Raw genomic sequence first — 26,249 nt, 5'->3', positions numbered from 1 at the left:
GCCAGATACTTGTGACCTTGTTGGCCGCTGTTGGAAATAGGATGCTGGACTTGATGGACATTTGGTCTGTCCCAGTATGGCAATACTTATGTACTTATTGTGCAATGGGGCGTGACAAATTGCATGCGTTAAATTTGGCTCATGCCCAATTTTACGTGGGCACCTTGAGTAACAAGCCAATCAGTTATAATTGGTCGATAACAACCAATTATCACTAATTGGCAATAATTGGAATTTATGCACACTTCTTTTTAGGTGTATTCTAAAAGGAGGCATGCGTAAATTCTAACGCACGTAGCTGAAAAGGGGGCATTGCCAAGGGAGGAGTGTGGGCATGCTTGAGGCATTTCTCAAATTTATGTACATGATTATAGAATTTGGGGGAATGTGCCTACATTTAGGTATGGGTATCTACACCAGGTTTTCAATAGTGTAAATGGCCGTGCCTAAATATTGGTGAGTTCCCTGGCCCTATACATGATTCTATACACTGTCCTTAACTTTAGGCATTGTTTATAGAATAACACTAAGCACTATGTGACACTCCTATTTTTTAGACACCATTTACAGAATCTGACCCTATTTAACATCAGAACCATACTATTGATTAATAGAGTGCACTACTGATGACTGCCTCAGAAAAGAAAAAAAGATTTAAATTTCAAAGAAAAAAGAAAAATCTCAGAAACAACATGGGCAATTAAAGTAAACAAAATTCTTTGGCCCTGATCAAACATAAAGGGGTGGGGGAGGGTTAGATTGAGGACAGGAAGGTCTGGGGAGGGGGTCAGAAATGGAGGGAGGTTTGGAAGAAAGATCAGGATTGAGGGGGATTGAAATTGGGGGGAGGGTTTAGAGATCTAGGGGAAGAGAGATCAGGGGAATGTGATGGGAGAGGGGATCAGACTAGCAGCCCCCATATCCTGGTCCCTGCTAATATTGAGCTTGGACCCAGATAAGTGTCTTATGCTATTCCCAGGTAAATATCAGCTGGAACCCAGATAAGCTGGCATCTAGATCTTAGCAAGTAATACCCAGATATTTAATGCTGGTCCCCAGATATGGCCTGGCATTGAATCTCCAGGTCTAGTTTAGCTGGTTGTTGTCTGCACTTTAAAAAAATGCAGACAAACACTGGATGAATATTGACCCAGTGATCTTTATCACTTCTTAGTACACTGACAGCAAAATAGTGGAAAATACCTACCTTTCCTCCATCAGCATTGTATTCTTTCTCATCGCCTTCAAGGAGCCTGGCTAGACCAAAGTCAGTGATCTTAACGTGACTGGGAGATTTAACTAAAACGTTACGAGCTGCCAGGTCTCGATGAACCAATCGTCTTTCTTCCAAATACATCATTCCCTGAAAGATAGAACAAATGGGAAAATCCATCTAAGAAGGGGTGTGTGTTACTTCAGTTGAAAGAATTAAAAAATAGCTGCAAATAATATTTATTTTTGAATACCACAAAATATTATTTTATTATGGAATATCAAAAGAAGTTGTTCATAGTGATAGCAATGTTCAAGAGTCACTTATCTAGGTAAATTGAAAAGTGCCCACTCATTACCTGGGTAGAGGTGTGTAAAGGGATGAGCAAAGTGAATCCTTTACCCGGGAAAAAGTAGGTGGGCTCAGAGAAAGTTAGGTCAGGGTAGATATTACCATATATAGTGCATTTTCAAAACTTTCCATGAAAAAGTGCCAGCAAAAACAGAGGTGCAGATATTATGGATCCTTTTAACTGTGACAATTTTCATACACTTTCCCTTTCAGAATCATTGCAAAACCCATGCGTAAAAGTGCCCATGGACGTTGCACTTTTATAGGTTTAAAAATTATCTCATGTATAAGGATTAGCAAATAAAATAGCTATTTTTCAAAACAGTTTTTCTAAGAAGTCTCTGAAGTTCTAATTAAAAGTAATTAAACTAGATCAGCCTGAGAACACTGCGGCAATGCTTTATACTGCCATGCAGGAGATATGGGTTCAATTCCAAAGGCTGGCTTCAGTTAAGATGACAGTTTATTTAAAATGTAATATACTGCTATTAGACAAAAACTATTATGATGGTTAAGGGGCCCTTTTACTAAGCTGCAGTAAAAGAGACCCTGTTCTAGTGGCGGTGGCTATTTTTGACGCTCACCAGGGCCCCCCTTTACCGCAGTGGGTGAAAATTGGAAAAAAATGAAATGTCCGTATGGTAAGTTTGCAATTGCTGCATGGCCATTTTGGAGGGAGCACTTACTACCATCCATTGAGATGGTGGTATGGGCTATCGTGCTAACCTGGCGATAACTGGGCAGTATATGACACTAATCGATTACCTGTGGTAATATTTTTCCTTAATTACTGCTAGCACCGGAAATGGTGCACACTGGAGGTGGAACTACCATTGACACTTGTGTTGGGCTGGTGGTAGTTCCGGATTGGTGTGTGGCAAGCCTGTTGCCACACGCCAACCTTTTAGTAAAAGGGCCCCTTACAGAATTAAAAGAAAGAAGAGAAATACTTTCTCTCTTTATATCTATATTTCTGCTGCCTGCCTGGCCTGGCCGATACATTCATCAACCCGTTTACACCTGCATCTGTTTCGTCCCTCTCCACATCTTTAACAAAGCTTGCCCGCTTGTAGCATTTGTTGTCCGTGTAACATGATTCCAGGCTTCTTTCTGCATATGTAGGGAATCCAACAGTGATAGATTATGAGAAAGTTCAACAGCACATTTATCCTTGCCAGTCTGGTCATCCATAATGCTCATCAGACAAGAGCCCAATAATGTTTTTTGAAATTGGCTATTATGCCCTGATCCATAGGTTGGATCAGAGAGGTAGTGTTTGGTGTCAGGAAGACCACCTTGACGTTAAGACAGCCTGACATCATCACTGTGTGCAGCACAATTATCAGAAAGCAACAAAATCTGATGCTTTTGTGCCCACATTCTAGTGTCACTTCTTTAGCCACTGCTTCCAAATTTCCCAAGTCATCCATGAATTTGCGTTAGCCTCGTATGACACAGGAAGTCACTTAACATTCTTGAAGCAACGGGGCTGTCTGCTCTTTCCAATAACGAGTGGTTCCAACTTCTCACTCCCATCCATATTGCAGCAAAGGAAGATCGTCAGTCGGTCTTCGACGTTTTACTTTCTGTAGTTTCGGCTTGTTTGAATGCAAGTGTTCCATCAGGAATCGCTCGCCAGCAGAGACCGTTTTTGTCAGCATTGAAAATGTCACGAGGTGCAAACTCGTTCAAGATGGTAGGAAGAACTGAAACAACCCAATTTTCAGCTCCAAAGTCATCGGCGTCTTGTTTTTCACCATGCTGTTTCTTGAACTTTATGTTGTTCCTCTCCTTCCATCTTTCCAACCATCCAACAGTGGTTTTGAATTCAGTTAGTCCAATACTTTAAGCTAGCTGATTAGCTTTCTCCATAAGCAGTGAACCACTGACAGGAAACTGTCTGCTCCTGACTGGAGAAAACCACCGAAGAAGAGCATCTTCTACATCCTCAGCTTTTCACGCCCGTTTACGTTTCCTGTGTGGATTTGTATTGTTTTGCCAGTCTTCCAGAAGCTGATCTTTCTGCTTCAAGATACATGAATTTTGACTGGGATTGATACCATATTCTTTAGCAATAGAAGCTTGATTTTGTTTTCTATTTTTTTAAAGAACTTCTATTCGTTCAGCCAGTGTTAAAGTCTTACAGTTGTGCAATGATGACGACGACTCCAGTGCACACTCTACCAACTTTCTTTCACTTATTCTGCCTGTGGCAGTTAACCAATGAGATTTCAAATTTATCGCCCCTTTGTCACGTTCCAATCGGCTTCCATATTCCGCATGTGCACTTATGCGGAGTCTTTCTGGCAGAGGAGTGGTCTTAAACCATGCTTATAAGCAAATCTTGCACTTATCAGTAGCGCGCTAAACCGAAGTTTGTCCCCATAGAAACTGATGGTGCCAAAAACGGGACCGAAGTACGGCATGCAGTTAAACAGAGCATGCGCTTATCCGATGTGCACTTAAATGGAGTGCACTGTATGTATGTATATATATATATATATATATAGAGAGAGAGAGAGAGAGAGAGAGAAGAAAATTCAGGAAGACAAAAGATTGTTGCATGCTTTTTGCCCTTGTCCACTTCAGGCACTTCCCTGCTAGATTAAAATTGCTATGATGGATGCCACAGACATTGGAAGAAAGTTCCAGCCACTGGACTATGGTAATACGTATTGGCTGTATACAAATTGTATTTCCATCATTTAACTCATATTGTAAGCCACACTGAACCCGCAAAAAGGTGGGAAAATGTGGGATACAAATGCAATAAATAAAATAAAATATACTGGCCAATATTCAAAACAAGTTAACCGGCAAGGAATGGCTGCCAACCAGTTAAATCACTTGTTTGCGGCTATTAACTAAGATGCAGATGATCAGAAGCCCTGCGCTGTTCCATACAGCGCTCTAAAATTAGCGCTGGAACAGCGCATGGTATTAACGCCCCTATAATTAGATCTAATAGCATGCAAATTTAGGCATGCTATTAGCTCTGATCATAGAGGTACTTCTACAGGAAGATTGTGCCTGGGCAAGCTTCCAAGGCACAATCCTCCCAAATAACTTGTTTGACAGGTCCTGGCTGTCAAAAAAAAAAAAGGAAAGAAAGCCCAGACATGACAAACAGCAGAGAGATCATAAGGGAGGAATGTGGGAGACCCTTATTTACATGCATTTGCATGCAATTAGCGATCAGAGTTGGCAAACATATTGTTTCATGCGCTCACCGGCTCTGATCCTGGGGTGCAGACAAACATGGGTGCTAGTGCGGTGCTAATGGTCTGATCATCGACCTCTAACTGATTTGTGTGCACATCTACCCAGTGTGTGCAAGTTTTGTCGACCTACACAGAATTCAGGGGTTAGTGTGTAAAATTGATTTCCATCAAAACAAATGTGTGAAATGTATCAAAAAATAAATGCCCAAAAGCGGGAGGGGAGGAAGAGGACAAGACAAACTGTAAATGAACCAAACATTTTTGCCTTCTGTAAATCTCTACTGCAAATGAAACCTTCTGGTGTTGTAACTTAATAGATTCTGAAAGAGCTCAAAGCCAAGAGGAGCAGCTCAAAACAGCTGGATCAGAAAATGAAAGCATCAAAAGTAAACAGGATGGAAGCTTTGTAGATTGCTGCTGCTACTCACAAATTTCAGATTTTTCAAGTACAACCCCCTAGTGTGTTTGTTACCATGTGTTCAATATCTGTGAATGTATTTTCCTAAAGTAAACAAAAGAAGCTTCAAGGCTTTGTTATTTAATTTTCCTGCCACATAAGCCATTTTTCTCAACCTAGACAGTATGTCTGTTTGACTCATGTGCCAATCACATCAGAAAGTGTCATGTCCCCTACCTCAACGCAAGCAGCGCCCTCAGGCTGCACGGGGTCCCGTCGACATGCACACTTGACTGGCACTGCCTGAGCCATGTGTGTGTAGTCCTCTCTGGGTTTGTTCAGAGAGCGGTGGACTCCATGCTTCAGCTTCTACTTTGGTAGATCTTTTTAACTCTGTAGTCTGCTTCTTATCTACTGGTCCTTCGTTGCTGACTTTGCCTGTACCTGGATTACCCTTCTGCCTGCTGCCTGCCTACTGACTTTCGCCTGCATCTGGATTACTCTCTTGCCTGTCGCTTGCCTGTTGACTTTCGCCTGTACCTGGATTACACTCTTGCCTGCCGCCTGCCTACTGACTTTTGCCTGTACCTGGATTACCCTTCTGCCTGCCACCTGCCTATTGACTTTCGCCTGCATCTGGATTACTCTCTTGCCTGCCGCCTGCCTACTGACTTTCGCCTGTACCTGGATTACTCTCTTGCCTGCCTACTGACTTGCCGGTACCTGGATTACTCTCTTGCCTGCCGCCTGCCTACTGACTGCCGCTTGTACCTGGATTACTGTCTTGACCTGCTGCCTGCCTGGCTGATACATTCATCACCACATTTCCAGCTCCGTCCTGTAAGTCCTGCAGGCCACCCGCACCTAGGGGCTCAACCTCTGGGGAACGGGGGTCAGTGCAGGTGAATCCGGGGTTGTCCGGCCGCCAAGCGGAACCTGGTCCAAATACTGGGCTCAGCAGTGCTCTACTTGGTACAAGAACTCACAAGTCTGACAGTAAGCCGAAGCCATGAGTTCGCCGGATAAACTCGACCTGTCTGAGTTGGCCCAGGTTCTTCAGCAGCAACAGGCCCAGCTAAACCGTCTGTCCGGAGTTCTACAGGAGGTGTGTTCCAAGATGTCAACCCTTCAATCCCGACAGCCTCCTGCTGTGTTGTCCGGATCCGTGTTACCTACTCCAAGGTTGCGGCTTCCTGAGCCTCCCCGGTTCGACAGCACCCCTTCTGCTTGCCGAGGGTTCCTCAACCAATGTCTTATGCTGTTTGAAATGCAACCAGCAGCCTTTTCTACAGATAGACTAAAGATAACCTATCATCTTTCTACTCTCCGGATCCACCTTGGCTTGGGCCTCTCCTCTCTGGGAGAAACGGGACCCTTTACTCACTGATCTTGAAGAATTTCTTCGTCGCTTCCGGTTAGTTTTCAATGTGCCGGGATGGGCCTCCTCTGCAGCTGCAGAACTTCTACGAGTTCAACAAGGCAATTTTTCTGTTGGTGCTTATGCCATTTGCTTTCAAACCCTAGCTTCAGAGGTAAGATGGAACCAAGAGGCCCTTACGGCCATTTTCTGGCAAGGACTCAACGCCGGATCAAAGATGAACTGGCCGGCCAGGAACTTCCGAATGCTTTGGATGCTCTGATCACCCTCTGCATCCGTATCGACGTACAGTTTCAAGAAAGGTCACTGAAACACTCTGCTCAGCACCACTCTCAGAGACCATCTCCTCAGACGCCTCGCCCTTCTTCTCCTAAAGGTGCGGCAAGCTCTACTTCTGGAGTCCCTGAAGAGCGAACGGTTATTGAACGGCATCTCCTCTCTGAGAAGGAGAGGGCTCACCATCTGGACAATCAAGTTTGCCTCTACTGTGGGCAGGCCGGCCACTTCCTAAGACATTGTCCAAAATGCCATGACCCAAGGTCACTGAAGGGGGTGGCCCTGGGTCGTTTTTCACCTCTTCCGGATAATTTTGTCTCCGTCCCAATTTCCCTGCGCTGGAAGGAACTCAGTATTAACACTGTGGCTTTGATCGATTCAGGAGCAGGAGGAAATTTTATTGACGCTGATCTCCTGAACCAACTAGGAGATCCTTCAATTCTTTGCAAACCTACACTACAAGTGACCTCCATTCAAGGTTTAACTCTTCCCTACTCCATCACTCATGTTGCCCAGTCCTTGCAGATGCAAGTTGGAATTTTGCATAAGGAGGAAATTCAATTTCTGGTGCTTCCCAGGGCCATTCATCTCGTTATTTTGGGCCTACCCTGGTTACGACTAAATGCACCAAGTATCAACTGGACTACGGGTGATATCGGCAGTTGGGGTTCTCAATGTTTCACCACATGTCTCATGTTGGTGTTGCCTTCCCCGAGGACTATTGCGGCCTCCCCAGGAGTCTTGAGCCCGGGTGATGCTTCTCTCCCCAAGGAATATCGTGATTTCCAAGATGTCTTTAATGTGCAGGAGGCGGACTCTCTTCTTCCTCATCGCCCTTTTGACTGCCCCATTGAGCTACTCCCAGGCAAAATCCCCCTCAGGGCTGGCTCTACACCCTTTCTCGGGAGGAATCTAATACCATGCGGGAATATATTCAAGAAAACCTCCATAAGGGCTTCATCAGACCCTCTTCATCCCCGGCGGGGGCAGGGTTCTTTTTTGTTTCCAAGAAGGATGGCTCGTTGCAACCCTGCACTGACTACCGAGGCCTGAACAAAATAACCATCAAGAATCGGAATCCGCTTTCCCTCATTCCAGAACTTTTTGACCGTCTGCAAGGGGCATCTTCACCAAGTTAGATCTCCGAAGAGCATACAACCTAGTCTGAATTCGCCATGGGGACGAATGGAAGACGCTTTTAATACCCATGAGGGACATTTTGAGTATTTAGTTATGCTGTTTGGCCTTTGCAACGCACCTGCGGTGTTTCAGGAATTCATCAATTTTATTTTTCAAGATCTTCTATACTCCTCGGTCATAGTTTACTTGGATGACATCCTGGTTTTCTCTACTTCTGTTAAGGACAATGTCCATCATGTGCGTATGGTCCTGCAGCACCTCCGGAGCCACCGCCTATTCGCCAAGCTGGAGAAGTGCTCGCTTCATCAACGGTCTATCCCATTCTTGGGATATATCTTCTCCTCGAATGGCCTCCAAATGGATCCCGTTAAACTCCAAGCCATCTGAGATTGGCCTGTGCCCCAGGATCTCCGGGCCTTGCAACGATTTTTGGGCTTTGCTAACTACTACTGGCAGTTAATCCATTGATATTCCATCATCACTGCCCCTCTCACTGCGTTGATGAAGAAGGGGGCAGATGTGAAGAACTGGACACCGGAAGCCCTAGACGCCTTCACCACCCTTAAATGAGCTTTTCTGTCCGCCCCGGTACTCCGAAGTCCTGATGTTAAAAGACCGTTCGTTATGAAGGTGTGCTTGCAGTGTGGATCTACTGTGTGTGATTGCATTGTTTGTCGGTGGTGGCAGAGTGAGTGTCAGCTTCTGTTTGTTGCTGCTGTGTTTCACCAAGTTGGTAGGGAGAGGCAAGCACTGGTATCACTGCATTGCACCTGTAGTGTGGGGAAATGGAGGCACTAAATGCACAAGTGGCTTACATGTTGGAGGAAGAGGGGAGGAACCGCAGGAGGTACTTACACCCCAGATTTTTCAGGCCCCGTAGCAGTTTCCTAGACCTCACTGACCTTGTGTGTCTCAATAGGGCTGCCATTCAGCACCTTTGTGAACAGCTCCAACCCCTGCTGCAGCCCAGGATCCATAGGAACAACCCCATCCCTGTGCACCTAAAGATCACTGCTTCTCTATCTTTTCTGGCCACTGGGAGTTTCCAGTCTCTCCTATCTGTGAACACGGGTCTCACCCAGGCTTCCATTTCTAACTGCCTCACCCAGTTCCTTGATGCCTTCCTTACCCACACCTCTGAGTACATCACTTTCCCCAACACCCCCTAGGCCCTGCAGAACAACATGGCTGACTTCTACGCCATAGCTCACTTCCCCTTGGTCATAGGCACCATTGAGTGCACATATGTCGCAGTCAGACACCCCCCCCCCCCCCCCCGGGCACGAGAGGCCACTTATAGGAACAGGAAAGCATTCCACTCACTCAATATGCAAGTTGTGTGTGACGCCAAGGAGGAGATTCTAGACATGTGTGCCCGATACCCAGGTTCCACCCATGACACCTATATATTGAAGCACTCAGGAATCTTCTGCAGGTTTGAGCGAGGGGAGATCACTGGCGGATAACTCCTAGGTAAGTGCAGCATGGATTTGCCCAAACTATACCTCCTCCACCGGGCAATCCTCAGCACTGTCTCCCTCCAGCTCACTCCACAACCCACTATTCCCCCCCCCCCCCCCCACCTCCACAAGGTACCCGCTCCAAACAATACACACTCATCTTTCTCATCCTGTTTCTCCCCAAAGGTGACAGAGGCTACCCACAGTGGAGTTGGCTCATGACCCCCATAGTGCACCCACAAATAGGGTCAGAGAAGAACTACAACAGTAGACATCGGACCACCCGTGGCATCATCAAGCATACCTTCAGACAACTTAAGAACAAGTTCCGATGCCTGGACTGTTCTGGAGGGGAGCTCCTGTACAGCCCCCAAAAGGTGGCAAAGATATTCCTCACCTGCTACATGCTACATAATTTGGCAATGCAAGAGGACAGGCCCTCCCAGAAGAGCCACAGCCACCATAGCAGCAGGCCCCAGATGAACAGGATGAGGAGCCCCCCTCCACCTCCCACCCACAGAGCAGAGTGCACACCGGCTGGGGGTCAGAGCCAGGCAAAGACTGATCGAGACAAGTTTTGTGTGAGAGTAAGTTGACATTTATTTCTATCACATAGTATTTACACACCACCACCACCCCTCGCACCACCATCACCCGCTCTGTGCATATTCCCCTCCCTCTCTCCAACCCTCACCCCCCCTCCCCAGCATGACCCATCACTTTCCCTGCCCCTCCCCCTCCTCCCCCCCCCCCCCATTTTCCTTTGCAGCTGGTGCTGCAGGGGAACTCTGTTGAGAGTCCTCTGATGAGCTTCCACTCTCCTCCTCTGTGTCCACAAGGCAGCCTGCTGCCTCGGCTGCCCTGTGGAAGTCTGGCCACCTTGTGGTCTGTGGCTTGCCCTGCAACCTGGGCAGAGGACTCAGAAGGGGAGCTGGTGTGGTGGCTGCTGGACCAGTGGCTGGGGAGGCTGAGGATCTCAAGCTCCTCTTCTTAGCGGGTGGTTTCTGTGCACTGGTGGAAGTAGATACCACTTGTTGCTGCATCAGGGCTGTACTAGGTGCTTTCAGGTCACGGTGTAGGCCCTCGATGCTGTGCTCCAGCCGTTGGAGCTGCTGTACCACTTCACGCTGGACCTGAAACACTTCCCGTTGCACCTGGAGTGCTTCCCATTGCAGGTCCAATTTCTGGCGCCGGCAGTCTTCCACATGCACATTCTGGCCCAGCAATTGTGTGGCGAGCCACAGTAGCTGCCTCCTCTGGCTGGATGGCCTCTGCTGAGGAGGTGCCCCCGCCCTTCTGCATCTTCTTCTTCTTCTTCAGTGCCACCATTGGTAAAGGCTGTGGGTGGTGGAGGGAGAGCCTCTGCTGCAGGTGGTGGAGGGAGAGCTGGCACTGTTGCTGGGTCCTGTGGTTCCACCCCATGGTCCTGTGTGGTTTCTTGTGCAGGCCCTCTAGTTTGCTGCTCTGTGATCTGGGGCTGGTGGCCACTAGAGCCAGCTTCTTCCTCTGACTGGCTGCCATCACCTGCATAGCAAAAGGGGAGGAAGTGTGCTGGTCAAAATAACCCACTTTTGTTTTTCAGCACTCATATGCATAGCCCCACATGTAAAGACCCAGCAAAGAGAAGGTGAGGAATGGGATTGGCAGGCAAGCCACAGATGTCATTGTTCATGGTACAGAGCTGGAGATGAGGAGCGCAGTGTACTACATAGACTGATGTGCAAGAGAGCCACACAGGCAGGTGGGTAGACATAGAATTGTGGAAGGAGTGCAGAGGACACAGTGGTTACAGCACAGAGGTGTGGGAAGGAGATATGTAGAGTTTGGTGATGGGGAAAAGAGGAGGGAGTGTGGAAGTCCCCCAAAGCTGTGAAACAGTGGTAACCTATACACACATTGCTGGAAACCCTCCCCCCTCCCTCCCCCCAGCTACTCCTTGTGTCATGGTCTGTAATGAATAGTGATTTGTATTGCATGTGGTGTTCTCACCCCTTTCCCTACTGAGGAGCACCACACTGTGCCCCACTTGTGTAAAACAGAGTGTAGTGCAGCACAACAGATACCCCAGCTTCCTAATGGTGAACCTACCTGAGCCCTCAGGCTGTGCTGATGTGTCAAGGGACCCAATGCCATGGATCCCCTCCTGGGGCAAGAGCCCATGAATGATGCGCTTGATGGGGGTCAAGTTAGCGGTGTCATTTGCTGGGGGTTGGCACCAGCCTTCCTCCTGACATCACACCTCAGCCGGCAATACTTCCATTTGCAGTCTTCCACATCCCTGCCACAGTGGAAGACCGCGTTGAGCCAGTCCCTTATTGCCTCCCATTCTCTCTGCTTCATTGTAAGCAGCCAGCCTTTGGCCCATGGGAGCAAAGAGATGCGTGTGCCTCCTCTGGATTTCCTGAACCAGCAGTTCAATTTCAGGGTCGCTGAAATTACCCTTGCGGGTGGGTGGTTGCTTTGGTGCCATTGTACCAACACGATGCAAAGAATCGAAAATACAGAGAAAGGCACTTAAATACTCTCCCTGGGACGCCCATGTAAGAACACCATGGGCATCCTAATTTCGATTATTGACAAAATCCCTAAACGCCCCCAGCTGCTCTGGCGATTTGGGCATCCTCATTTCGATTATGGCTAGGGAACTATGGGCGTCCCCAGCTGCTTTGTGTTTTGTGTGTCCTCATTTCCTTTATGGGTGAAAATGATAAACGTCCCCAGCTGCTATTCTCATTTGGAAGCTTGCATTCCCTTTATTGGCGCCTCTTTAAAACGGCTTTCTCTGTGCTTGCACTTTAGAGGTTTTTCTTTAGGTTTTGGGGTGGTATTTCAAAGCATTTTAGCTTCAGTTGTACACCTGTTTGTTTTTTGTTTAGTTTTTTTTTTTTTTTTTGGGGGGGGGGACTTTTTTGCCAATTCTTGAAACATAACTGGTGTGTGGGCTTTGTACCTTTCCTTTCCAAATGTTTCAGACTGGGTGTTAGCTGGTAGCTTAGCATATACTCTCCATTCTCTACCCTCCAGGAGTTGCTTGCTGTGTGTGATATGCTCCCTCACTGCCCCCCCCCCCCCCCCCCATTCTCTCTCTCCTTTGTTGAAGCAGGCAGCCTGTGGTCCCTTGGAGCCAACAGATTCTTGCACCACAAGTTCAAGGTAAGCTCATACCTCTCAGCCACCTCTTCCCTTTCTGCTATGTAGGTGCTAAACGAACACTTCTTGCATCTTGCAGGACAGCTGGTCAAGAGGATTGCAAGAGACAGCAGTGGATTGTAGTACACTGCACTCTGAGAGCCATGATTGTTTCTACCCAATTCATTGTACAGATGTCTTGTTCTCTATTGGACACACTCAGTTGTGGCTGCCTGTGGGGTGTGGGAGGGGAGGGGGAGGGGAAGAGGCCCTGAGAATGGATGTGTGCATCCCTCATGGTCAAGGGCTCCCCATTCTCTGCATTCAAATCTTACCTCTATTTTCACCAGGTTCACGGGTATCCACAGTGGGTAGTTTTTCTCCCGCTTTGCACCTCATGTGTCTCCCAGCTAGGTTCCATCCTTCTTTATGTGGTGAACCCCAGTTCCCTTTTATGAAGTGCCCACCCATTCTCAAGTTTGCTGGGGGTGGGGAAGCATATATGCACTGAATGTCTTTTCCACATTATTCAACACAGTCCTTCAATCCTCCATAGTTATGGAACAACATTTCTAAATTGTATCCTTCAAACTATTTTCAAGGTGGCCACAGGTTCGTGCCTACCACGGCCTTGAGCCCTTAAGTCATGGTGAGGGAGAGGGGTTCTGTTCCTATTTTAAATTACCTGCAGTTGGCTACAGCTCGGTACCTATATAATTCCCCTAGCCTGTGCCCTTCTGTACCTGATGTATTATATTGCAATTGTGATGAAGTAAACATCCATCTAATAGTTTTACTGTTGTTTTCCCTTTTCTCCTCAGCACTATATACCATTGCTGATACATTCAATTTGAAAAGATGACCCAGCTGTTTCTAGCTCCTTCCTCGCCCTCACCAATGTGGTTTGGTTGTGGGTAAGGGTGTCTGGTGATCAGAGAGCAAACATCGTCTATGTGCTACCTATGGTTACCTGCAAGTTTCTACTTGGCAGATCACTAGTGCTAGACAACATACCTATTATTTACACAACTCTGTACTGTGGGGCTCTATGGTAAGGGGGAGAGGCTGGATGGGCATTTCTGTTCCTCAACAGAAATGCTCACCCAGCCTCCCCCCCCTTACCATACAGCCATGCAGTTTGGAAAGAACAGGTGGCCTTCTGTATGGCCACACATATGACACATATGTTCCAAAGTTTCTCTGTCACTGTTCACCTGTCATGCAACCCAGATTGCTGCCTCCTCTCACATCAACCCCAGAATTTGATAATACCACATATGTAGTGCCTAGTAAGATGGATGTCCTCCGGCAGTGCTGCAAGAAGCATGTCTTTGTTACTGTATTTTGCACATTAATATTCTTTATATTTCCCGTACCTGGATGTCCACAACTACATGCACTGTACTTGTGGAACAACCAGATACATCAGAGAAGTCCATATTAATAAGGACGTCTTTCTCGTAAAACCTCCGAAGAACTATATGACAAATGTTGGCAAGAGTGAATGTTGGGGGCATCCTTTGGTGGTTGTGGAAGATGGGCGTCCTTTTTTACTCTACTTTGGGCATCCCTGATTTGGGCGTTTCGCATTGCGATAATGGAATGTCTAAGGACATCCATACTATTTTTCGATTATACCTACCTGATTTACTACTACTACTACTACTACTTGACATTTCTAAAGCGCTACTAGGGTTACGCAGCGCTGTACAATTTAACATAGAAGGCCAGTCCCTGGCTCAAGGAGCTTACAATCTATTAGGAAGTATTTTACTTATATATTTCTTTTGTTTTGTATTATAAGTGGCTTGCTGTACTGTTAATTTTGTTTTATATTTATATTATATTGTAAGTCACCTTGAACATTTTTTTAAAATGGGAAGGCAGCAAATAAATATACAGGCCCTTTTGGATGACTTCGTGAGGGCGTCCTAATTCATACTTGGACGACCTTTCAAAAATACCCCTCATATTATCCCTGTCCTTTGGGGCCTCAGAAAGAATGAGATTCAAGTCCTTCTGAAATGGGGAATAAATGTCTATGAACCTGCTCAGCCCAAAACACACCTAGGCCATGCACTTTTGTCATTTGCATACCCTTGTGTTTGATAAGTGCATATCCTGGCTTTGTAAAATGGGGACTTAGACGTTTAGTGTGTTTAATTGCCAGTTCATGCACGTATTAAATGCAAATAGGGCCTATAGGAATTGCTTTTGCACAATTTTGCATAATTTTCATTTTTGGCACATAAGTTTTGACTTTTTTGTGCATAATTCCTTGGGGTGTAACTAATCCTGATGCAGCCACACGCTATGTTGAACTTGGTCATAGACCCACTGAAGCAGGAGATCAACTAACAGTTTTTAGCCCTCTGAACTTTTTTATTAGTTTCTGTGGTTTGACTCTTGAAGATAAAAGGAGATAATGTACTGCTACTATTATGTTATGAACTTTGTATGTGATTACAGAGGGTACACAAAGAAAGCTTATCAGAAAAAGAGGAAAGAGGAAATATATAAAAGAAAAAGCTTCAAAAGGCAACCAATGCCACTCTAAAATCCCCAACTGGACAAATTAAAGAATGGTACCTGAGTGTGGACATTTTGAAACATCTGAGTAATGCCGCAGAAAGAGAAATAAAGAGGTAAAAAGGGGATTCAAGAATGAATCAGGTGGACAGGTGCCACAACAGCCACAACATTTGGAGATGGTAATGGGGAAGGTATCTGTGATAGATGAGGTAGAGATGGAGAGAGAAGCTCCAGAAATGCAAGATGGCATGATAAATAAGGACCAGAACAGAAGTCAACCAATGAGGAAGTAGAAATGCAGAAGAAAGGCCCAGAGGTAGAGGAATTAGCAGACATAGATACAGACATAGATAAATATGCTGGACTTCAGGAGAGGGAAAAGTTACCCAAGTTGAATTTGATACTTAGAATAAATAGTATAATAAATAAGATGAGTAAGGCTACAATCTTTATAAAATGACAACCTATGAATATTACTGAACTTAACTGAATACAGTACTGTGCAGCCAAAATTATTACTGAGAGAGTTTTACCATCAAGGATGCAGGGCCAAAACAGAAAGTGAAAGACAACAATTTGTCCTTGGAAAACTTGCATTGAGAAAAAAAATAAAAGCTTTGCTAGCAGAGGTATCCTTGAAAGGATCAAGATCATCAAAGATACTGAGGAAGATACAAAACATCAAACTGAAATATGCTGCATTGACAGAAGAAGATCTTAAATTCATGTGCACCAATAATAAATTGAAAATAACAGCCAAAACACAAGAATTACAGAGATACAATGAACACACAGCAAAAAAGGAGAAGCAACCCTACGTATAAAGTCCAAACAGGATAAAAATAGGGATGCACAAATAACCTTCCAATCCAGCCGCAGAGATGTAATTAATTCTGAAAATGTTTTATTGGTGAATATTAGTAATGTATGCACATTGACTCGACACGGACCTGTGTTTTGGCACACAGCACCTGCCTCAGGAGTTGTGTAACTTTATGTAAATCTTGCTGTTTCTCAGTTTATCAAAAGAAAGCGAGGAGTGGGAACAGAATCAGGCTCTTCAAAACAGACCAAAGACACTCAATATGGATTACAAATTTTTAATAGAGTATCTGATAGTGTCCCAGAATCCTGGATAATAATTTGCCTTGAAATGTATAAAATAAACACTAAATTGATCAAGTACATCAATGTGCGGAAAGACACATTTTATATTCAGTATGAAGACAGACAGTTCATTATTCCCAATACCAAGATCCAGAAAGGATTGTTTTAGGGAAATTTCTTGTCACCACTCTTGTTTTGTATAGCAATTAATCCTCTGAGTACACTTCTTAACTCTTTTGGTTATGGATTTAGTCTTAATTCTAAAGTTGGCAAAGACCCAGAAGTAATATCACACTGCTGTTTGTGGATGAATTGAAATTATACAGTCCCACTGATCAACATTTAGTGAAACAACTCCATTTAGTTAAAAGATTTTCAGATGATATCAGGATGACTTTTGGCTTGGATAAATGTGCAAAGGCAATCTTCCTAGGATGAAAATTGAGCAAAACTGGAAATATCTCTCTGACTGATGATTGTGCAATCAAGGAACTTGAACAGGCAGGGGTATATAAATATCTGGGAGTCAAGGAAGCAGCAACAATCCAGCATAAAGTACTAAAAGAAGAGAGTAGCAAAGAGTACTACAGGAAATTAAAAGTGATTCTGAAAAGTGCTCTAACATTAAAAAAAAAATAAGATACAAGTCATCAACCATCTTGCAATTTCTTAATCTCATATAGCTTGGAGTGGTAGATTGGCCTCTTAAATATCTTGAAAAATTGGATATACAAACAGGAAAACTCCTCCATGCTCATCATGTAATTTATAAGAAGGGCAACAAAAATGATAGAGAAGATGGGACGACTTCTCTATGAGGAAAGACTAGAACAGATAGGGCTCCTCAGCTTGTAGAAGAGATGGCTGAGGCGAGATTAATAGAGGTCTATAAAATACTGAGTGGAGATTAATAGAGGTCTATAAAATACTGAGTGGAACACATAGGTGTGACTTGTTTACTGTTTCCAAAAATACTAGGACTAGGGGGAATGCAATGAAGCTACACAGAGTAGAAATCACAGAATATGAAAAGCAAGAGAAAAAGCTCTTTAAATCTTTGGATCAACAAAGAAGGAAAAACAAACGGCAAATGCACAAATACAGTGGGAAATACAAAGTATTACTCCCAGAACCATATGTGGATCAAACCCATGTTCATGAAGAGATGAAATTAAACCCAGTATTGAGAGTTTGATAGTCACAGATCAGGATAGTGATTCATGGACAAGAAGGTTCACAGCCTGTGTTGAAAAACGTTTACAACAGACATCTGCAGACTCTATAAGGAAAAGCTAGAAATGGTCACACATCTTGTAGTTGACTGCATAGCTCTGTTGGCAGAAAATTTTTAAACAGGAAAGTACAATAAGGTGCATCCGGATCGTGACCATAAGAGAATTATGGAAAATGATGAAATTATGATCACCTGGGACAAACCTACATGAAGTAGTTTTTTTGTTTTGTTTTTTTAAAGACAGAAATAAGAACTAGACAATTAAGGAGAAGTATTCCCTTAAACTGTAAGTCTTGGCTAAAGCAATTAAAACCTGTGCATGCCTCAGAATTAATACAAAACCTGATGGCGCAATTTGTTTGAATATATATAAGATGAGGAATACACACAAATATTGGCCCACCCATTAACACCCACCCTTAAAATTTCCATTGGATCCAAATAGCCTCCTGTGTGTGTTAAGTGCACTTACTGAACCATTTCAGATTTTAGTGATATATTCTTTCCTGAGCACCCAAAATAATTCACTACATTTTTTTTTCTCCGTTGACCTCTTGTCGATTCAATTACCAGGGGGAGGGAAACTTATGTTGTATAGTTAAGGCACTCTCTCAAAGAAGTATATTTAAAATAGATTACTTCTGCTCCTTGGGCAGCTAATCAATAGAGATGTGGAGTGTAATAAGTACTAAGATGTCTGTGGTCTGCTATACTTACCCTCTGTGTCTCTTACGGAATTAATTAAAAATCGATGAAGTGTGTAGCCTATTAATACAGAACCTCCAGATTAACAGAGAAAAGCAGAGCTTCTTAGAGGTAACAAAAACAGCACAGTCACTGAACTAATATACAGCCCATACTTCAGTGGACTCCTTGTTTTTTCTTACCTTTCTAATGAAAAGAAACCTTACCTGGACTATGTTGTGCAATGCATGCATGACAGTTATTTTGTTTAGAGTTGATACATTGACTTAGCTTATTATCACACCTCTCCCTCTCCAATCTCCAATTTATAAACTCAGTTTTCAGAAACTGCAAATGTTGCAGTGTGGTATAAGCTTTAGCTACCCCCACCCCAATTCTTGGTTACTACAGCTATGTGCCTTTTTGCTGTGTTGTGCCTTCCTAATAGAACTCTTTGCCTTCAGAATTATGCACTGAATCCTTGGAGAAAAAGTCTAAAGCAGTAATCAAAACATGGTTATTCCAACAAGCATTTCCCTCTAGCTGCTAATCTTTATTTTTTTTCAATTCCATCTTAATTTTCCCTTCCTGTTGTGTTCCATTTTCCATTTGTCTACTGGTGATTTTTGTTGTGCTACTTCATTTCTCCCCTTCCCAAATATTTGCTGTTTAGCGATACCTTTCATTTTTGTGTGGAATGTTTTTTATGTTTAAACTATTTGTATCGGGTGTTTGTAAACTACTACAATAAATTTGTGAATGGTGGTATGCTAAAAAACTGTTAAATAAATCAATCAATAAAAATTAATAAAATTGCCCAATAGAAGAATGCCAAATTATAGTTAAAATAAAACCACAGACATTTATGCCTTCTCAGAATCAGATGCAAATATCCATGGATAATATACAGGTAAAACACGAGTTCACCCAAACATACAATCAATATCCTTCACATAGGGTCCTTTTACTAAGCAGCAGCAAAACGTGGCCTGCAGTAGTGTGGGCACGTGTTTTTGGCGCACGTCGGGCCAGTTTTTACCACATCTGGGAAAAAAACAGGCTTTTTTTCCAATGGGCTGGTAAAAGGGCCTGCGGTAATATTGAAACCAGCACATGCCTATTTATGGCCTGAGCCCTTAACCCTACCCACTGATCTGGCGGCAAGGGCTCACACACTACACATGTGGTTACCAAACTGCTGATTAATGCCAGAAATGCCACACGCAGTAGGAAATAAAAAATTAATTTGTCCCAGCGGTATGGGTGCATGCCAAATCTGAAATCACCACCAAGGGGGCGAGCTAGCCTGGTGGTAGTCTCATTTTGGCACAAGCAAATTCAAAACATCCCTTAAAGCCTACTTTTTGGCACTTCACTGAGCCAACCTGACCAGCGGCAGGTCTGTGAGCAGATTAAGAATGTTTTAAAGTCTTCATCCCTACCTCCTCCATTGGGGGGGGGGGGGGGGGGGGCATTGCACAAATTCACCAACTTTTCCATGAGGAAATATCTCCTTACATTACTCCTGTCTATCCCTTTCCCCTTTATCCTATGCTCCCTCATTCCAAAACTTCCTTGTAATTAAAATAAACATATAAATGGGTGATGTGCAATTCAAAAGGTCACTGAGAGATGGCATTGTACAATGTGGACTTTGGATTTGAGAATTGTTGTTACTCACCTTTTCCAAATCTGAGTGGGTTACAAGCAGATACACAAATAATTTTGGACTTACAATCTAAGGGCCTCTTTTATCAAACTATGCTAGCGGTCCCCGGTGCAGTAATATCGACAAAGCCCATTCACTTTGAATGGGCTTTGTCGGCATTGCCACGCAGGAACCACTAGCGCGGCTTGGTATAAGAGGCCCTAAGTTGTACCAAGGTAAAGAAGAGTAAAATGACTCCATGGTTACAAGGAACATCAGTAGAATCAGAATTTGAACCCTGGTTTCCTGATCATAGCTTGCAGCTCTACCCATTAGGCTACTCCTCCACTTGAAGATAGAGAAAGAGTATACTGGGAAATACAGTAGGCCAACTTGTTTGGGAAGCTGATAATAACAGGTACATTAATATAAAAAAAAAAAAAAACACTTCCACTCTCTTCTATGAGTGAATGTCTGATGCCCATAGCAAGAAGGAATGCCACATAGTCTTGCCAAAAATTTAAAGGATTTGTAGCCAAAGTTCTACTACTACTATAAATCAATTTTATAGCGCTACCAGTCATACGCAGCGCTTTACAATTGAACATGAAGAAGAAAGACAGTCCCTGCTCAAAAGAGCTTACAATCTAAATCAGGACAAACAGACAGGAGCAAAAAGGATAAGGGAAGGACAGATAGAAGGACACACAAGGATAAGATAAAAGTTACAAGTCAGGAGTCGAAAGCAGCATCAAACAGGTAGGCCTTTTAAAGTTAGGGTCCTCTTCTGAAATCTGAAAGAGGGGGTCTTCTCCAAAAAAGGAACACTCTCCGGCCTCCTCTTTTGTCCATAAAGAAAGCCCCAAATTAGTGCAATTCTTCCACCCCCACCCCTTCCTCACACATTTTTTTCTGCACTTGCTTAGTAAGGTTGGGCTAATCCAAATACTATGATCCACACAGTACCAGCATAAAAATTAGGCAAGATTAAGTGGTGGTCTAGGACTGCTTGGGGCCAACAAACAGTTTTGTGTTTACTTGTAGACTCATTATTACCCCCATCAAAACAAATGTTTGGTAGCTTACAATCTAAGTCAGAAATCAAGAAACAGGAAAAAGAGATGCACAATAACATGAGAGAGGACGGCATGGGAGAGGACAGGAGCTATAATATAAAGAGCATCTGCAGTCAAAGCAAAACAATAGCGCCTGATGATAGCTGGACAAATTCAATGAACCATCGACACATATTTTAACATGCATTTTTATAGTATCATTGTGTATTGATCTTGATTGTTAAGTTTATCAAAGTCTTGGGGGGATTGCAGGCTAGGGCTTGAAAGTGAATTGGGGAAGGGGGTATAAGACTGAATAAAAGTTTGACTAGGAGGGGCATAATCGAACAGGGTGCCCAAGTTTTCCTTGGGGCGTCCTTGCGAAGGGGCGGGGAAACACCGTATTATCGAAACAAGATGGGCGGCCATCTTTCGTTTCGATAATATGGTTGGGGACGCCCAAATCTCAACATTTAGGTCAACCTTAGAGATGGTCGTTCCTAGAGATGGTCATCCCCGATTTTCGGCAATAATGGAAACTGAGGATGCCCATCTCAGAAATGACCAAATCCAAGCCATTTGGTCATGGTAGGAGCCAGCATTCGTAGTGCACTGGTCCCCCTCACATGCCAGGACACCAACTGTGCACCCTAGGGAGCACTGCAGTGGACTTCAGAAATTGCTCCCAGGTGCATAGCTCCCTTACCTTAAGTACATAAGTAATGCCACACTGGGAAAAGACCCAGGGTCCATCAAGCCCAGCATCCTGTCCACAACAGCGGCCAATCCAGGCCAAGGGCACCTGGCAAGCTTCCCAAACGTACAAACATTCTATACATGTTATTCCTGGAATTGTGGATTTTTCCTAAGTCCATTTAGTAGTGGTTTATGGACTTGTCCTTTAGGAAACTGTCTAACCCCTTTTTAAACTCTGCCAAGCTAACCGCCTTCACCACGTTCTCCGGCAACGAATTCCAGAGCTTAATTATGCGTTGGGTAAAGAAACATTTTCTCTGATTTGTTTTAAATTTACTACACTGTAGTTTCATTGCATGCCCCCTAGTCCTAGTATTTTTGGAAAGCATGAACAGACGCTTCACATCCACCTGTTCCACTCCACTCATTATTTTATGTACCTCTATCATGTCTCCCCTCAGCCGTCGCTTCTCCAAGCTGAAAAGCCCTAGCCTCCTTAGTATTTCTTCATTGGGAAGTCATGTGCTGAGCCCCTCAAACCCCACTTTCCACAACTGTACACCACTACCACAACTCTTAGGGATGAAGGGTGGCACCTAGATGTGGGTATAGTGGGTTTGTGATGGGTTTTGGAGGGCTCACATGTGTAACAGGTAGGGGGATGGGCCTGGGTCTGCTTGCCTGAAGTGCACTGCAGTACCCACTAAAACTGCTCCAGGGACCTGCATACTGCTGTCATGGAGCTGGGTATGATATTTGAGGCTGGCGTAGAGGCTTGAAAAAAATATTTTTACATTTTGTTAGGGTGGGAGGGAGTTAATGACCACTGGGGGTAGTAGGGGGAGGTCATCCCCGATTCCCTCCGGTGGTCATCTGGTCATTTAGGGCACATTTTTGTGGCTTGGTTGTAAAAAAATAAGGACCAAGTAAAGTCGGCCAAGTAATCGTCAGGGACGCCCTTCTTTTTTCCATTATCGGCCAAGGATGCCCATGTGTTAGACATGCCCCAGTCCCACCTTCGAAATGCTTCCGACACGCCCCTGTGAACTTTGGTCATCCTTGCGATGGAAAGCAGTTGAGGATGCCCAAAATCGGCTTTTGATTATGCCGATTTGGGCGACCCTGGAAGAAGGACGCCCATCTTCCGATTTGAGTCAAAAGATGGGTGCCCTTCTCTTTCGAAAATAAGCCTGTAGGGCACCTACTTCTCTTGCACCAACTCTGGAACCATACTGTTGACTCATATTAATTAAAAGTTGATGAATATTTATTTATTTGTTACATTTGTATCCCACATTTTCCCACATATTTGTAGGCTCAATGTGGCTTACATGGTACCGGAGAGGCGTTTGCAGACTCCGGTGTAAACAAATACAAAGTGATATTGTGGTTAGATAAAGTGCTTTGGGTATTTAGTGATTTTCACAGTGATGGAAACATTTTCTCCCCGATTCTAATATATGGTGCCCAAATTTGGGAATGCTGCCGAGATATATGCACAAATTGATTGATTAATGATCTCTTAACCATCAATAAATGGGTACCAACAACCAACTGGCATCATAAAAATTTGTGAATGCATCTAGCTGCATGCCATTCTATAAGGCAGGGTGCCTAACTCTCATAGCATGTATCTTCAAACGGGGAAAGGCAATGGGAGGGGAATGGGTTGGTAAGGGGTGCGCCAAAAGTTATATTCATAGTTATAGAATACTGGGTAAGCATGCCTATCTTTGGCACCAGCATTTACACCGGATTTCAGCAGGCATAAATCTGGCACCCAGAGTCAGGCTTGGGAATCAGCACTAAGCTCTGTTCTATAAAGGCTTAGCACCAATTGCTTTCAGCACCCATTTTGGAGCAATAACCCCCGGAGTCTATATATCGCGCCTAGTGTTCCACGCCACAATCCAAGCACATTCTATAACAATCCATGTAACTTAATTGACTTAACAAGCTATTCAGCATTGTTAACAGTTCTTAAAAAGCAATAATGAGCACTAACTGGCAATAATTAGAATTTACATGCACAACTCGCTAAGCGTATTCTGTAACACACTGCACCTAAATTCTAATGTGTGCAGCCCAAAAGGGGCATGGTTATAAGCGGGGAACAGGTGTTTCGTGAGCATTCCAAAATTTATGTGCACTGTTATAGAATATGCCCTGTATGCCTAAATCTACGTGCCAGCATGATTGCCTCTTTTCCCTTGGTGTAAAAGGATGAATGTAGTTTTAAGCACTGGGATATCAACTATGCATATTCTATATACCATGCCTAAATATAGGCGCCACTTACAGAATACGCTTTGGCGGAAATTAATTCCGTGCAGAATTTTCATGTGTCTTATATGGAATCTGGCCCTATTTATAAAATTCCCTCTTTACTTCTTAAGAGTATTGCTGGTGCCAGCTGTGAAAGCAAGAGGAATGCTCAATCCTTATAAGTCTAGGATTGTCTTTCTCTGATTGATATGAGAGCCAAACTGTGGGATCCTTTTACTAAGCAGCGGTAAGCACTAATGAGTGCTTACCGCATGCTAAAAAGCACTACCATGTGACACACTCATGTATTCCGTGTTAATTCTGGGATCAGCACGTGCCAATCCCACGATAAAATTTTTTTAGCGTGGGGGCATGTTTGGGGGTGGCCATTAGGGGTGCCCTTCACGAATCGGTTAGCACAAGCAAATCACCACATGCTGCCAATTAGCACGGGGTTAGCGAGTGAGTCCTTACCGCCTACAAAATAGGGCTCACACAGTAATAGCCAGCGCTAATTGGGAAATTAGTGCATGACCATTAATGGAAAGGAAAAAAAGTGGCCATTTTACAGCCATACTAAAAGTGGCTTCAGTGCATAGGAAACCCACATGTTAAAAATAGTGCAGGCCACTTCTTAGCACAGTTTTGCAAAAGGGCCCCTATGATTCTCATTCCTGGTTAACCATTCCTGTGACCTTAGAGATCAAGCTTTGTATTCAGAATAAATTTATTTAATTCCCCTCAGAGCAGAACTGCAAGCTGAATGACTGCTCAGGGAGTGAGGCATTCATAAGATAAATTATGACCTCCTAGAACACTGTACTGCTGTTACAGAATATTAGAAATAATAATTAGGACACTGAAGATGTGGCTATTTCCTTAATGATTACAAATTATATTTGGAATTACAGATTGTTTTTATTTTTGCTTTTATTTATTTGCAAGATATTTTATACTGCACAGCATTTTGGCCATTTCCCTAAAGATTCAGGATGATGGTCTATAAAATGCCTAAAATATAACATTAGCAGACATTTTGTGTAGCCAGCATCCCATGCCCTGCAATACACATGTAATTGTTATTAGAATCACATACATACTTAGAAACCTGATTACAGCTTTCCTGGGGGAGCACTGTACATCTTTTCAAGTTGCTGATCATTTTTCAGAGGGCAAATACTGCAGTTTTTAATACTTTTTTTTTATCTTTTGAGACAGAATTTAGCTCAGTCTAAAGTAATCACTCTATTAACATTATCACCATTCGAAGAAGCTCAATTCATTATTGCACAAACAGCAAACATTTTCTTGCTGGTCATTAATTCCTACTGCTTTAATTATGAGGAAAAAATTCTTTGGAAAGCTCTGAGGATAATGACATTGCTTGAGAATGCAGTCTTATGCAAAGCTGTGAACCAACAATGCACATTTTTTTGCATGACTAATTCACTGTAAAATAAAGTGTTTTTCCTCACTGATGCATGGACTATTGATTTCTTCTGAACTATCAGATTTTAAGCTAGATCATGGGGGAAATGGACAGCCGCTCATGGGTGCATGATTTAATGTAGGATATCTATGAAGGATAGCTTTCAGAAAAGATAATTAGGATATGCGGATGGTGGCAAAATGGAAAAAAAAAACTGATTCCAAATTACCATCATCAATTGCTAATAGGTGGGCTGTGAAAAAGAATAAAATTATACACCTCCATGTCTCTATGCAAATGCCAGATCTTAAAAAAATAAGATTGGAAAGTTAGAATGTATGGAACTGGATGAAGATATAGACATAATAGGCATCTCAGAGACCTGGTAGTAAAAGAATCGAGAATGAAAAGTGTGCATCTCCTGATCTCTATGAATATGCATATACCCATATATAACCTAATGGCCACTGTGGGTGAGTATATAAATTATGTTGAGGAGAGACACGTGGTGAAGGCGGTTAGCTTGGCAGAGTTTAAAAAGGGGTTAGATGGTTTCCTAAAGGACAAGTCCATAAACCACTACTAAATGGACTTGGGAAAAATCCACAATTCTGGGAATAACATGTATAGAATGTTTGTACGTTTGGGAAGCTTGCCAGGTGCCCTTGGCCTGGATTGGCCACTGTCGTGGACAGGATGCTGGGCTTGATGGACCCTTGGTCTTTTCCCAGTGTGGCATTACTTATGTACTTATGTACTTAGTACTGTAGCATGTTAACTAAATGTAAAATAGTACAATACATATTTCTGCTCAATCCTTCTGAAAGAAATAAAGTATGGCATACACGTTTCTTATCAACTTCCCAAGGCTATACAGACATTAGCTGCTTTGTTGTGCCAAAAAGTCCACTATGACCTAGGAGTTTCAAAAAGCCTGGTGATTGTAATATATAGATTAGAAATGCCTAAGGCACTGCTCCACAGCCAAAATGACTTTTGAAGTCCCAACGGTTCACTGACATGGCTCATATATT

General features: G+C 43.6%; 1 protein-coding gene across 1 annotated transcript in view; it reads right to left on the bottom strand.

The window, feature by feature from the left end:
* ERBB4 (erb-b2 receptor tyrosine kinase 4) overlaps nt 1-26,249 on the bottom strand; it is a 1,861,028-nt gene that overhangs the window by 137,823 nt on the left and 1,696,956 nt on the right. Inside the window, exon 21 of the mRNA XM_030209189.1 lies at nt 1,208-1,363. Coding sequence (XP_030065049.1) covers nt 1,208-1,363 — 156 coding nt within the window. The remainder of the gene's footprint in view (nt 1-1,207; nt 1,364-26,249) is intronic.

The sequence above is a fragment of the Microcaecilia unicolor genome, chromosome 7, assembly GCF_901765095.1.
Source record: "Microcaecilia unicolor chromosome 7, aMicUni1.1, whole genome shotgun sequence".
Lineage (NCBI taxonomy): Eukaryota > Metazoa > Chordata > Amphibia > Gymnophiona > Siphonopidae > Microcaecilia > Microcaecilia unicolor.
This window is presented reverse-complemented; position numbering and strand designations above follow the sequence as displayed.